General features: G+C 42.8%; 1 protein-coding gene across 1 annotated transcript in view; it reads left to right on the top strand.

Moving 5' to 3' along the window:
- Positions 1–326: 326 nt before the first annotated feature.
- The window catches only part of ZNF236 (zinc finger protein 236), an 83,303-nt gene continuing 70,366 nt past the window's right edge, over positions 327–13,263 (top strand). Inside the window, exons 1-4 of the mRNA XM_072998728.2 lie at positions 327–437; positions 4,694–4,834; positions 5,596–5,760; positions 11,874–12,052. Of these exons, the coding sequence (XP_072854829.2) occupies positions 4,808–4,834; positions 5,596–5,760; positions 11,874–12,052 (371 nt within the window). The 5' untranslated portion in view covers positions 327–437; positions 4,694–4,807. The remainder of the gene's footprint in view (positions 438–4,693; positions 4,835–5,595; positions 5,761–11,873; positions 12,053–13,263) is intronic.

Below are 13,263 nucleotides of genomic sequence, written 5' to 3'. Positions count from 1 at the left end.
TTGGGCGATCCCGACTGGTTTGCCCTTGACTGCTGTGAAGCTGGCAGCCCTCGAAGAAGAGAAAAGGCGAACTGCCTACCTCCGCTTCCCACTGAAGAAGCCCCGGTGGTGGAAAGCATCTGTTCCCCCTCCTACCGTTCCCCAGGAAGACGCCCCCTTGCCCTGCCCTCCAAACTGGCAAGTGGCTGGCGGCGGCTGAGTGACAAGAGAAGCTCAGCCAGTCTTGGCCCGACGTCCCGTCACGTGCTCTCTCTCTCACTCCCGCCCGCTCCCCTCTCGGTCTGCGGGGGCCCCCCTCCTGCCCGAGACTCCTCCCCTTCTCCTTCCTCTTCCTTCGCCAGGAGTCCGTCCCCTCTTGCACCCGCCCAGCCGCGCTTCCGGCGGTAGGTCTTGTCCGTCCCCTCTTCGTTCCTCCGCCTCCAACCGCGCTTCCGGCGGTAGGTAGACATTTCTCTGACTGAAATTCTCCAGGGGTGGGTGCGGGGGGGCGGCGGCAAGTAGGCGAGAAGGGTTCCCGTTCGCCCTCCTCTGAGGAGAGGGAGGAGGCGAGGACGGTGTCGGCCGCTTTGATTCCCCTCAGTTTTGTCTAAAAGGAGATCTCATCTGTGTATGTCTGTCGAGGAGCCGAGGTTCTTCCCCGACCTGACTTCCTCCGGCCAAGTGCGGCCGGTGGCAGGGACGCCGCGGTTGGGGAGCCCAGCTCTAGCGCCGCTGAGCCAAGCGGTCGAGTCGGGGAAGGCTTTAAAAATAATAATAATAATAATAATAAAGGTTGCTTGAAGCAAGCGAGCAACCTTCCGCTCCCGAGTTAGCCAACGAGCGGTAACCGCTCCCTTTCCCCTGAGCCCCAAATCCACCTCGGGCGGGACGCGGGGCCAACGGTGGTGGCGGGGGGTGGGTGGGCGCGTGTGAGAGGCTCCCGGTTCGTGGCCTGCTTCGGGCTGGATACGACCTGTTTCGTCAGCGAATGAGCGAACGGCGAATCCCTCACGTCGGAAAATGATAGCGGGCAGGCAGGATGCGCGTTCAGTTTCTGGAGCTCAAGGCTTTCTGGTTAGTCCTTCGTTCCCGTCGTGGGCTGGATGCGGCCTGGCTTTGTGTGTTTGAAGAAGCTCAGAGTAAACAATGGGGTGTCTTAATTCCTGCTTGGGAACTTCCAGAGTTAGCTGAGATTCCCCCCTGCCTTTCTGACTTTTCCTTCCTTTGGTTTCTTGAGACAAAAGACACTATTGTGGCTTTTCCCCACAAGTCACAGGTCCCCCCTGTCTCTGCTTTCCCCCCTTTCTTTTTAAAATCCTGGCTCAGTATTAGTTTTTAGGGTGACCTATCTCTCCGTTTTGCCCCAGGGAAGGCTGTTCGGGCTCCACTTCCCGAGGGAAACACAAAAGTGGGAAGTGTGAAATGGACAGCTGCCATCCAATTAAAAGCGACCCAAATGGAGACCTCCCCAGTCGTCACCTGCCTCCACCATGGGCTCTCTCGGGACAACTCAGGGCAAACATGGGGACATGTGTACCTTCCACCCTTTGTTGGACTGTAATTCCCATCAGCCCTAACCATCTTAGCCAATAGTGAGAAGAGCTGTGGCCACTCTGCATCTGAAGGGCCACACATCTCCCTATCCCTTCTAGAAAGACTCTCTGTTTTTGTGCAGCTCTAGTTTGGACCATCCAGAGTACAGAAAACATTATTCCTCACTCATAAAGATCTAAGAATTTGTACTAGTCATAGATATGTATATTAGTCACTGGCTTTTAAAAAGTGTATCTGCATTCTGTCTTCATAAATTGCACTTTCTGTGATTTCATGATTCAGGTATGACTGGTGTGGGTCATCTAGGACTTGAGTAGAGAATACTGATACTTTGAGACCTAGAATTGTGTGGAGCCACTGATATCCCTTCAATTCTTTTCTTCCTGTAACTCCATGTTACAAGAGCAGCTATTCTGTGTGTGCTATGTGCTGTCAAGTTGGTTCCACCTTACAGGTGACCTTGGTAGAGTTTTTGAGGTACTGAGATATTTAAGGACTGTTTTTACCTTTAATACATGCCAGTGAGTTTCCACGGCTGAGTGGATATTTGAACCATGGTTTCCTGAGTCCTACTCCAACAAACTGTTCACCACAATACACTAGCTCTCGTGAAGTGGCTTTTACCAATAGGCATATATCTCTAAAACTAGAGGTCACATTGACCTAGTGGGAAGATATGTCAATTTTATTTTTAAAATGTGTGTGTACTTCTTTCTCATTTCTAGGATATAAGTTGAGAATTTCTGATCTCTTGTTTATGTTTGTGTTGCTATGCATATAGCGATATGGGTCTCATTTGAAATGGTTTAAATCTCCACACATCAGCCCTCTTCATTGGTTCCGAAATCCAGAATCCTCAGTACAGTTATGGGGCTATTCTTGCTGCCTATCTCACCTCTTCATTCACTTGAGCAACAGTGAATCTGAGAAGTAGGTCTTTATGCTTGCCTGTAGACTCTACAGTCTACACCAGTGGTTCTTAACCTTTTTGAAAGAAACGCCCCCTTGAGCCATTGAGGAAGTTATCATTGCCCCCCTCCCCGCGGTGATGATATCTTTCTTTCTTATTTATTTATTTATGTATTTATTTATGTATTTATTTATTTATTTATTTATTTATTTATTTATTTATTTATTTATTTAAGACACTTAAATCCAATGACCCCTGAAAACAAAATTCAATTGCAAGAAAATGAAATGCCTGAAAAAAACCAGTAACATTTAATGATTTAGTTGCAAGCGAATTTTAAGACGCAAAAAGTAATATAAAAAGGGCATAAAAACAAACCGCAATGCAGGAACTAAAAATTTGAAGATGAAAACTCTGAAACTAAATTAAGATTGGAGGAAAATATATATTCATGCACATTGGAAAAAGGCTGCAGCCATCTTCACAGGTTTGGATTGCTCCAGTGCCCCCCTACCGCCCCCCTTCTGCTCCAGCGCCCCCACGCCGCCCCTTTTCGTTCTACCGCCCCCCTGAAAAATGAAATCCCCCCCTGGGGGGCATTATCGCCCACGTTAAGAACCACTGGTCTACACACAAGGAAGAAACTAGGAAAATCTCATGTTTTGCTTATGTGTAGAGACTATGTGTAGGGACGTGGTGGCGTTGCGGGTTAAACTGCTGAAGCCTTTGTGCTGCAAGATCAGAAGACCTGCAGTTGTAAGATCGAATCCATGCAACGGAGTGAGCCCCCGTCGCTTGTCCCAGCTCCCGCCAAACTAGTGGTTAGAAAGCATGCAAAATGCAAAAATGCAAGTAGATAAATAGGTACCACCTTGGTGGGAAGGTAAACGACGTTCCATGTCTAGTCACACTGGCCACGTGACCACGGAGGAGTGTCTGCAGACAAAATGCTAGCTCTATGGGTTGGAAACGGAGATGAGCACCGTTGTCGAGAGTCGGACACGACTGGACAAATTGTCAAGGGGAACACACTAGAATCCTTCTCTTCATACATGTCAGTAGTTGAAAGACTCTCGTGGCGTAGTGGTTAAACCGCTGTACTGTAGCCCACACTGTGCTCACGACCTAGGGTTCAATCCCAGGTAGCCGGTTCAAGGTTGACTGAGCCTTCTATCCTTCTGAGGTTGGTAAAATGAGTACCCAGCTCACTGGGAGGGGGCAATGCGTAGTCTGCATAATTAACTTTTAAACTACCCAGAGAGTGCTTTGTGTTGTGGAGTGGTATATAAGCAGCACACTTTTGCTTTTGGCTTTGCATAAGTAAAGTGAGAAAGGGACATAGGTCTAGCTGCTCACTATAATCATGTTGGTGATTTTGGATTATAGAGAGACTAAATAGGGCTTCTGTGTTTTCTGAACCCCTAGAAAGTTGCTGCTTCCCTGTTTGAATGGGAACAGCCCACAGACAGACAGCGTGTATAGTCTGTTTCTTGCTATTATGGGTTTTTGAGAAATGACAAGAGAACATATTTGTTCCCATACATTATAGTGGCTGATATAAGAGAAAACAGATTTGTTGGCACAGTTTTTGTCTCAGTTGGTTTTTATCTGTTAGTGAAGCTCCACATCCATGCTGTAGTTGGAGGTGACTGAAACTTGACAACATAGTTTAAATCTCTTCAGGTAGCCATGCAGTAAAATGCCTACCTTGTAAGTCAAGTTCTGTATGACATTTATGACAAAACCAAAGGAACTAAAATGCCCTGTCCATGTGGCTTATCTGTAATATAAAGTGTGGTACATCATAAGTCCCTGGTAACTATGTTATTTTGCTATGTTTCAGTTTTGAGAACAGATTTCAAGTTCAGAATTATGTATGGCTCTCAGGGTAAACAGTTTTTTTTTTTTGAAATAATAAAAATATATACAGTACTTCTGTTCTTATTAAAACTAGGTTTAATTTACTGCTTTTACAGTATAAAATGCATAATAACTCAGTGGTCATAACCCTGTTGATGTTTTTAATAAGGTTTGCATAACATTGCAGCTAATTAATGTGGTTAGTATTGTTAGAAAAGAACAAATGAAAGGGAAAGAGTTACAGGCTACCTTGTGTGTGTATTTGTGTTCAAGCTATGTGAACTTTTACAAAAGAAAAGCATAAAAACTGCTGCTTGAAAATGAACATGGATCATTTTGATCAAATAAGTTTCATTTAAAATGAACTTTTTTACTATGTTTATTTTATAGATGGTGTTCTAACAGTGAATACAGTGAACCATAATTATATCCAACAAGTATCAAATTTTCATACGTGTGGAATCAGTTTTTTGCCATCATAAAAAAATACAGTTCCAGTGCCACATGAGGGATCATGAGCAAAATGACAAGGTAGGTATCTCGGTAAATCTATGAAGATTTTATGACAAAATGGCTGAGGTGAAAAGTATAAGAATTTGTTTCATTTGTTTATGAATTAAATTCCAGTATTCTTTGTAAATTAAATTTTGAGTAGGCTCTAGCGCACAGAATTTTTCTCTCCTCCTGCGCTCATGTGTATCCAGAAAAATAAAAATTATATCTCATTTTATATGGCTGCTACATTGTTCCAGGCTTAATTGCTGGTATTGTGAGTTATAGCTTGCTTGACCTACTGAATGTAGAAAAATGAGATATGGAGTAATTCTGTGTGAATTCCAGCTTTGCGAAGAGCTTTGTTTTAAAATCTACACTACTAATTAAAAATCTGGGATGAAGAGGAGAAATCTGGGATTATAGTAAGGAAACATTAATTTTCCAAGTAAATGTTTCAGGTTTGTTTTCCTGTCTTAAAGCTCTAGTATGCAAATCTACATTAGATTCCTCAAATATCTGACATAGTCAGTTATCACAATGGCAGCATGTAAATATAGCAAATTAATTAATGGAAAAGTTTAAGAAGACATGTCATCATGAGGATGCAGTCAAGAAATTTTATTGACACCCCTTTGGACTCCAGTTATGATTTTATTTGTTTCAATTTGTATGTTGCACTTTCAGTGCTGACGTTTGCAGGGTGGGTTACAGTCATAATATCGTGACTTTTGTCTTTTAAACTGTCTTCTCAGTGGAAGTATTAACCTTAGGTATTGTCTTGTTTGTTTTCACAATAGCCTCATCGATGTGACCAATGTCCGATGTCATTTAATGTTGAATTCAACCTCACACTACATAAATGTACGCACAATGGAGAAGATCCTACCTGTCCTGTGTGCAACAAAAAATTCTCCAGAGTGGCTAGTCTTAAAGCTCATATTATGCTTCATGAAAAGGAAGAGGTAATTATAGTCATTTTTAAAGTACTTCTAGGACACAGAGGTAGGAATTCTCTTCATCAAGGCCAAGCAAGCCCCTCACAACAAGGACTGCACAAGGTGGTTGCACAATTGGTTGCATGATTGTGAATTTCATTGTATGGGTATACTGTGTATATACTTACAATGACAATAAATAAATAAATAATAAAAAATAATGATTCCCATTTTGATGTATTGCACATTCATGCGTAGCACTTCCACCTCAGCACTGTTGTAGATATGATGGGTGTAATTTTGAGTTATACAGGTATGACTGTGCAGGAAGATACAAACCAACTATATAACGAAATTGGTTGTTGTGGGTTTTTCAGGTTCTTTGGCCGTGTTCTGAAGGTTGTTCTTCCTAACGTTTCGCCAGTCTCTGTGGCTGGCATCTTCAGAGGACAGGAGTAGCACTCTGTACTCTGGTGCAGTTTGTTAGGGAGTTGAGTATAGCTGTTGGATCAGCTTTTGTCCTTTTCAGGAGATGAGTGATTATGGTGATCAGTGTGTTTTTGTTGTGGGTTTATTGTTGTGATAAGGAGGAGAGATTATCTGTCACTGATTGATGGGTGTTGTTAGCTGGTCTTTTGTGTGTAGTGATCACTGGTCCTTGTGGCTGGGTAGACTTGGTTGACCTTTTGCATTTTTCAGTGCCGGGAGCCAAGCTTTGTTGAGTTTTAAACTTTCTTCTTTTTTGTTGACGCTCTGCTGGTATTTGTGGATTTCAATGGCTTCCCTGTGCAGTCTAACGTAATGATTGCTGGTGTTGTCCAGTATATCAGTATTTTGAAATAGAATTTCATGTCCAGCTTGTTTTAGAGCATGTTCAGCTGCCGCCGATTTTTTTATGTTGTTTTAGTCTGCAGTATCTCTCATGTTCTTTGATTCTGGTTTGGGTGCTTTGTTTTGTGGTTCCAGTTTATACCTGCCACAACTGCAAGGTATCCGGTATACTCCTATGGTGGTGAGGGGGTCCCTTCTGTCCTTTGCTGACCATAACATTTGTTGTATTTTTGTGGTGGGCTTGAATACTCTTTGTAGGTTGTGTTTTTTTAAAAGTTTCCTCATGCGGTCCATGACCCCTTTGATGTATGGCAGAAATACTTTATTTGTGGGTGGCTGTTTTTCTTCTTCAGCTTGATGTTGTTTTCTTGGTTTGATGGCTATTGTGATTTCATTTTTGGAGTAGCCATTTGCCTGTAGGGCCCAATTCAGATGGTTGAGTTTGGTGCAAAGAAAATGAGCTTCACAGTTCCGATTTGCATGGTCTACCAGTGTCTTGATTGTGCCTCTTTCTTGCTGTGGGTGGTGGTTGAAGTTTTTGTGTAGGTACCGGTCTGTGTAGGTGGGTTTTCTGTAGACCTTGTGTCCCAGTAGGAGGTCAGTTTTGCATATGACCATGACATCTAAGAACGGGAGTTGGCCCACTATTTCTTTTTCCATGGTGAATTGTATATTTGGGTGGATGCTGTTGAGATGGTTTAGAAATTCTTCTAATTTTTCTTCACCGTGATTCCAGATTGTGAAGGTGTCACCCACATATTGGAACCAGACTTTGGGTGCGAAGGGTGCCGAAGCCAGGGCCTTTTTTTCGAAATGCTTCATGTATAACCAGGCTGAGGGGACTCCCCATGGCCACTCCATCTGTCTGTTTATACGCAGAGGGCAGACGGGACTCATCTGAAAAGGACAAAAGCTGATCCAACATCTATAAATACTCAACTCCCAAACAAACTGCACTAGAGCACAGAGTGCTACTCCTGTCCTTTGAAGATGCCGGCCACAGAGACTGGCGAAACGTTAGGAACACTGCCAAAGAGCCGGAAAAACCCACAACAACCATTCAGAACACTGCCAAAGAGCCGGAAAAACCCACAACAACCATTCAGAACACTGCCAAAGAGCCAGAAAAACCCACAACAACCATTAGATCCCAGCCGTGAAAGCCTTCGCGAATACATATAAAATTGTTTTTTGATTGCCCATAAAGGGCTTCTGTAGTTGCATGAAAATGTTGTTTGTGTGAATATAAAAGTTTAGCAAAGGGGAGGACACTCTTTATTAACCATCTTCTAATTCAGTAGGGAACAAAGTACAGTGGGGTCTTGACTTATGAACGTCCCTACTTACAAAAATTTTGAGTTACGAAAAGCTCCTGCCTTAAAATTTTGCTTCGACTTGCGGCCGGAACTTCAAGTTAGGGATGAAAAAAGGCAGGGGGGAAGGGCAGGAAATTCAGACTGTTGGTGGCGAAGAGGCTGCTTCTTTGCCCCAATGGTTAGGAAAAGGGAGGCTCAGCCTTCCGGGCTTCCAACACCGCCCTGACCGCTGTGCCGGGTGCCAGTGCTTTGGAAGTCCGGGAAGCTGGCACCCGGTGCAGAGGTTGGGGGCGGCTTTGGAAGCCTGGGAACCCGGCACTCAGTGTGGAGGTTGGGGGCGGCTTTTGGCTTCCTAAGCTGCCCCCACTGCCCTCTGCTTCCCATCCCCACTGCCTTCTGCGTCCTGTCCCCACTGCCCTCTGCCTCCCGTCCCCGCTGCCTCCGTCACTGCAGGAGAATTTTATTGATTGATATTTTTTTTGGTGATTTTTTTTCTTTTGGCTGGAACGGATTAAATGGTTTTCAGTGCATTCCTATGGGAAATGGTGCTTTGACTTACGAAATTTTTGAGTTATGGCCACCGTTCCAATACGGATTAATTTCGTAAGTCGAGGCACCACTGTATAAGTTGTTTCTATCTGTTGTGAGGGAACCATCCATGAATGGGTTAACTCACAGAACTACTGGGGAAAGATGACGGCCACATGTTCAGAATTGAGTAATTGGTGTATGGACCCTATGCTCCATGCCCAGTTTCTTTTCCTCCCTGTGTTTGGGAAAGGTTTTTTGCTTTGTTTTGGTTTCTTTTCTTCTTGTTATTCTCTTGTTTAAAGAAAACTTTGTGAGGAGCAGTAAGGAAAAAACTAATTCTGTATATATGTCATTCTGAAAAACTTTAAGAATTATAGTATCACAGGTAAGTGTCTCCTTCCTTCCCTCTTTCTCCCCCCCCCACATGTTCACCAATGTATATACAGTGGTGCCCCGCATGATGACGATAATCCATCCCGCGAAAATTGCTGTCTAGCGAAATCATCGTCATGCAAAAACCCTTTCCCCATTGGAATGCATTGAAACCCGGTTTAATGTGTTCCAGTGGGGAAAATACCTCGTTGTCCAGCGAAGATTGCCCATAGGGAAGCCATTTTGTGACCGCTGATCAGCTGTAAAAATGGCTGCCCTGCGAAGCATGGTTCCGGAAAATACAGGGCAGCCATTTTGCGAAGCCGAAAAAATCGTCGTCTTGTGAACAAATGGTTCGCGAAGTACGGACCTAATCAACATCCAGCGAAAATCCCCCATTGAAATGACTGTTTCGCGAATCGCTATAGCGATCGCAAAAAGTCATCGTTATCCGGATTCGTCGTTTAGTGGGGTCGTTGTTTAGCGAGGTACCACTGTATATGGACAGGCACATACAGTACATACACATTTTTATACCTAATTCTGTATATACAAGTCAAATGTGACTTGGGAATTAGTAGCAAACAGTGTGAATGAGATTTGTTCTAATGTGGTTCTCTCTGGTTTCCCATGCCTTAACTCATTTAGTTACAGTGGTGCCTCGCTTAACGAGCGCACCGTATAACGATGAAATCGCATAGCGATCCGTTTTTTTGGATCGCTAATGCGATCGCTCAATGAGCTTCAGATAGGGAGAATTTCGCTTTGCGAAGATCGGTAAGCGTTTCGCTTACTGATCTTCGCAAAACGAAGCTCCGACGATCAGCTGTTTGGCGGAAAAAATGGCCGCCGGAAGCCTCAAAATGGCCACGCGCAGCGTTTTCGCGCCCTCCCCTCGCTTAACGAGGGCGCGAAAATGGCTGCCGGCCATAGGAAACCTCGCTGAACGGTGAGTAGAGGAGCCTTTTGGAACGCATTAAACGATGTTTAATGCGTTCCAATGGCTTTCCCTGTCCCGTTCAGCGATGTTTCGCTATAGCGAAGGTTAATCCGGAATGGATTAACCTCGCTATGCGAGGCACCACTGTACTTTCTGTTTATTACAGGTTGAAGTGCTGTATTCCTCTATTAAACTGAGTTTGTAAGTTACAATAAGCTATGTACATTGGTCCCTTGACTCTTTCTATGCCTAATAAGGGCACACAGACTTTCCTTTTGGAAACAACGTGATCCCAACTTTGTCTGGGTCTGCACCAATATTTGTGTATTTCTGGTTCTCCAAGAAAACCCCATTCTCATCAGGAGAGAAATGTAAATGGCAAGACCATTCATTTCATGGTGCAGGCAAGGCAGAAGGTACCTGGGTAGGCAGCAGGTATCTGCAGGACTAGGTGTTCTTGTTCTGTTTCATTTTTATCTTTCCCATTTTGTAGCTGCCAGGAGAAAGCCGCCATCAACGTCCTCAGGCAGCTACTGGAAAGGGACTGAATGAAGGACTTTAAAAGAACAATGAGCATGGTTCTCTTTGATTCCGCCTTAAAAGGGCAGTGCAGAATGCTTTGCCGCCTTTTCTCTTTCCTCTCCCCTTCCTTTCCCCTGGATCTGAAATTAGTGGTTCTGCAGCTACAGTATAAACTGTGATGATTTTATCAATGACTTTGCAGCATGAAGGATATGGCTTTATCCCACTTGGAAACACAAGGGAATTATGTAAGAATGCTGTTCGCGGACTTTAGCTCTGCTTTTAACACCATTATACCCCACAGATTAATAGACAAACTTAAAGATCTTGATTTTCCAGATTCTATCTGTCTGTGGATTTTGGATTTTTTAACAAATCGTCCACAAAGGGTTAAACTGAATGACTACATCTCTACTGACAAGATACTCAGCACTGGCACTCCACAAGGCTGTGTCCTTAGTCCACTACTGTTCTCCATTTATTCATCAGATTGCACCAATAAGCATCCCAGTAATAGGATTATCAAATTTGCAGATGATACTACACTAGTAGGACTTATCTCTGGGAATGATGAGTCTGCGTATCGGGACGAGGTATTACAGCTATCCCGCTGGTGCAAAAAAAACAATCTTTTATTTAACATCCAAAAAACCAAGGAATTCATAGTGGACTATAGGAAAAAAAGAGCAGACATTCAGCCACTGTATATAGATGGAGTTTGTGTGGAACAGGTGGTTGAATGTAAGTTTCTTGGGACTATCATAACAAATGATCTGACTTGGAGTGCAAACACCGCTGCGTTAATCAGGAAGGCACAACAACGGTTGTATTTTCTAAGGATTCTTAGAAAGCAACAATTGACTGAGAGTTTGTTGATCACCTTCTATCGGAGTTCGATTGAGAGCATATTATCCTACTGTCTCTGTGTATGGTTCACGAGCTGCACAGTGGCAGAGAAAAAGGCAATTCAAGGGGTGATCAAGACGGCCCAAAACATCATTGGCTGTTCACTCCCCTCTTTGGAAGAATTGTATAAGAACAGATGTAAGAGGAAGATATTTAACATACTGAAAGACTCCTCTCATCCGGGATATCAGCTCTTTAAACTATTACCATCAGGAAGGAGATTCAGGGTATTGAAAGCAAGGACAAGCAGATTCAAGAACAGTTTTTACCCAAGTGCAGTATTGAGTTTAAATGCGGGGCCATAGGTTTTTGATGGAATTTTAATTGCTGAGAGAAAACGGGGTATCTATATTTGGATGGTGAAAGTTGTGTATATTTTAACTTTTTTTTTTGTAGTGTTGTCCAGTTTTACCTTGGGGAAGAGCACCTCATTTCGTTGCACCCACTTGTGAGCGCAATGACAAATAAATTTCTTATGTCTTATGTCTTATGTCTTAAACCACTTTGTATCCAAATAAAGGACATACAGACCAGGACAGACCCTCTTTGTAACTTTCAGGAGATGGTCCAACCTGGCCTGTCCCCATATATATGATTTTGAATAATTCTTCAAGATAGAACTTTATATCAGAATATCATTCCATAGCCTTAAAAAAAATCAGTCAGATAATGTATTTTTTGCACTTTCCAAAAATAATCAAGCCAACTTACTATTTTTACAGAATCTTATCTGCTCAGAATGTGGAGATGAATTTACTTTGCAGAGCCAGTTGGCCCTGCATATGGAAGAACATCGTCAGGAATTGTCTGGAAGCAGGGTCCATATCTGTAAAACCTGTAAGAAAGAGGTTGAAACATCTTCCCAGTTAAAAGAGCATGTGAAGACCCATTACAAAATAAGGTGAGAATGGCTATATTTAGATATCTTCACAGGCACAGTTAGGGTTCAGGTATGTCCTTATTCATCCATCAGTGCTTGCCCTTCTCAGAAGTGATGCTGGATGATTTTTAGTATGGATGATTAAAACTAATTTTCACAGTGGAATTTTTAACAATTACTGTGCAGTGGAATCTTTATACTTAAGTGGAATTCCTTGGAAGCTGCAGAAATGAGCTTTAAAGTTGATCTGATTGATTTTTTAAAGAAGTAGTTCATATGACTTGCCATATTTAATGTATCAAGAATATTGTACTTCAGGTGGCTGGTTTAGAGGGTCTGACTGGTAAGAACAACTCAGAGGAAAACGGCGGCGGGGAAATATTAACCAAAACCAAGAATAGTATAGGGAAAAGATCAGATTTACTAATTTTTTAAAAATAGCTAGAACTCTTATATCAGTAGAAGACTGCTTAAGATTTAAGAGGTCAAGCATTATATATGCATACACTTTGTATGTAGAAACATACCTGGTATTCTGTTGATTTGTCCATCTCCATTTGTGGGTGGAAGAATAAAACAAACTAAGTGTATGCTTGTAAGAGATATTTATTTGTTTGTTTGTTTATTTATTTCATTTATTTATTTCATTTATTTATTTCATTTATTTATTTCATTTCTACCCCGCCTATCTAGTCACTACGACCACTCTAGGCGGTCACTACGACCACTGTAGATACATGTATATACTCATGTGGTAGTTTGTTGCCTGAACTTTCTGCAAAGATTTACTTTGGGGTGGGGGGGTTGTTTCATTTTATTTTGTTTTTTACTGCAAGATCTCATATTTAGAGGTAGTGTGAATGTATTATTATGCCACGATTGATATCTTCCCCTCCTTTGGTTTGGCACTAGCCTTTCATCCTAAGGTGCGAAGAAAGCCTAATCAGTCTGTCCTGTTTAACTTCCAAAGCCACCTATTTTGAAGGAACTAGGAACCCCCGTCAAGATGGACACTAAGCCACAGTTCCCATCGTAGTCATTGCCCTGCTGTTCCAACGTCCTCGTTAATGCAATTGGAGGAGGGTCTCTTGACCAGTTTGTAGCTGAGCTGTGTTCTTCATCTGTAACTGCCCATTGCTTACTATGTTAGTACACATCTCAAATCAACATCTGGACACCCTGTATCAGTTTCAGTCTAAGCTGGTGGGAATCATGATTGAATACCTGAAAAC

The sequence above is a fragment of the Pogona vitticeps genome, chromosome 4 (genome assembly GCF_051106095.1).
Source record: "Pogona vitticeps strain Pit_001003342236 chromosome 4, PviZW2.1, whole genome shotgun sequence".
Taxonomy (NCBI): Eukaryota; Metazoa; Chordata; class Lepidosauria; order Squamata; family Agamidae; genus Pogona; species Pogona vitticeps.
The sequence above is the reverse complement of the archived record's forward strand: the minus strand, read 5'-3'. Positions and strand labels throughout refer to the sequence as shown.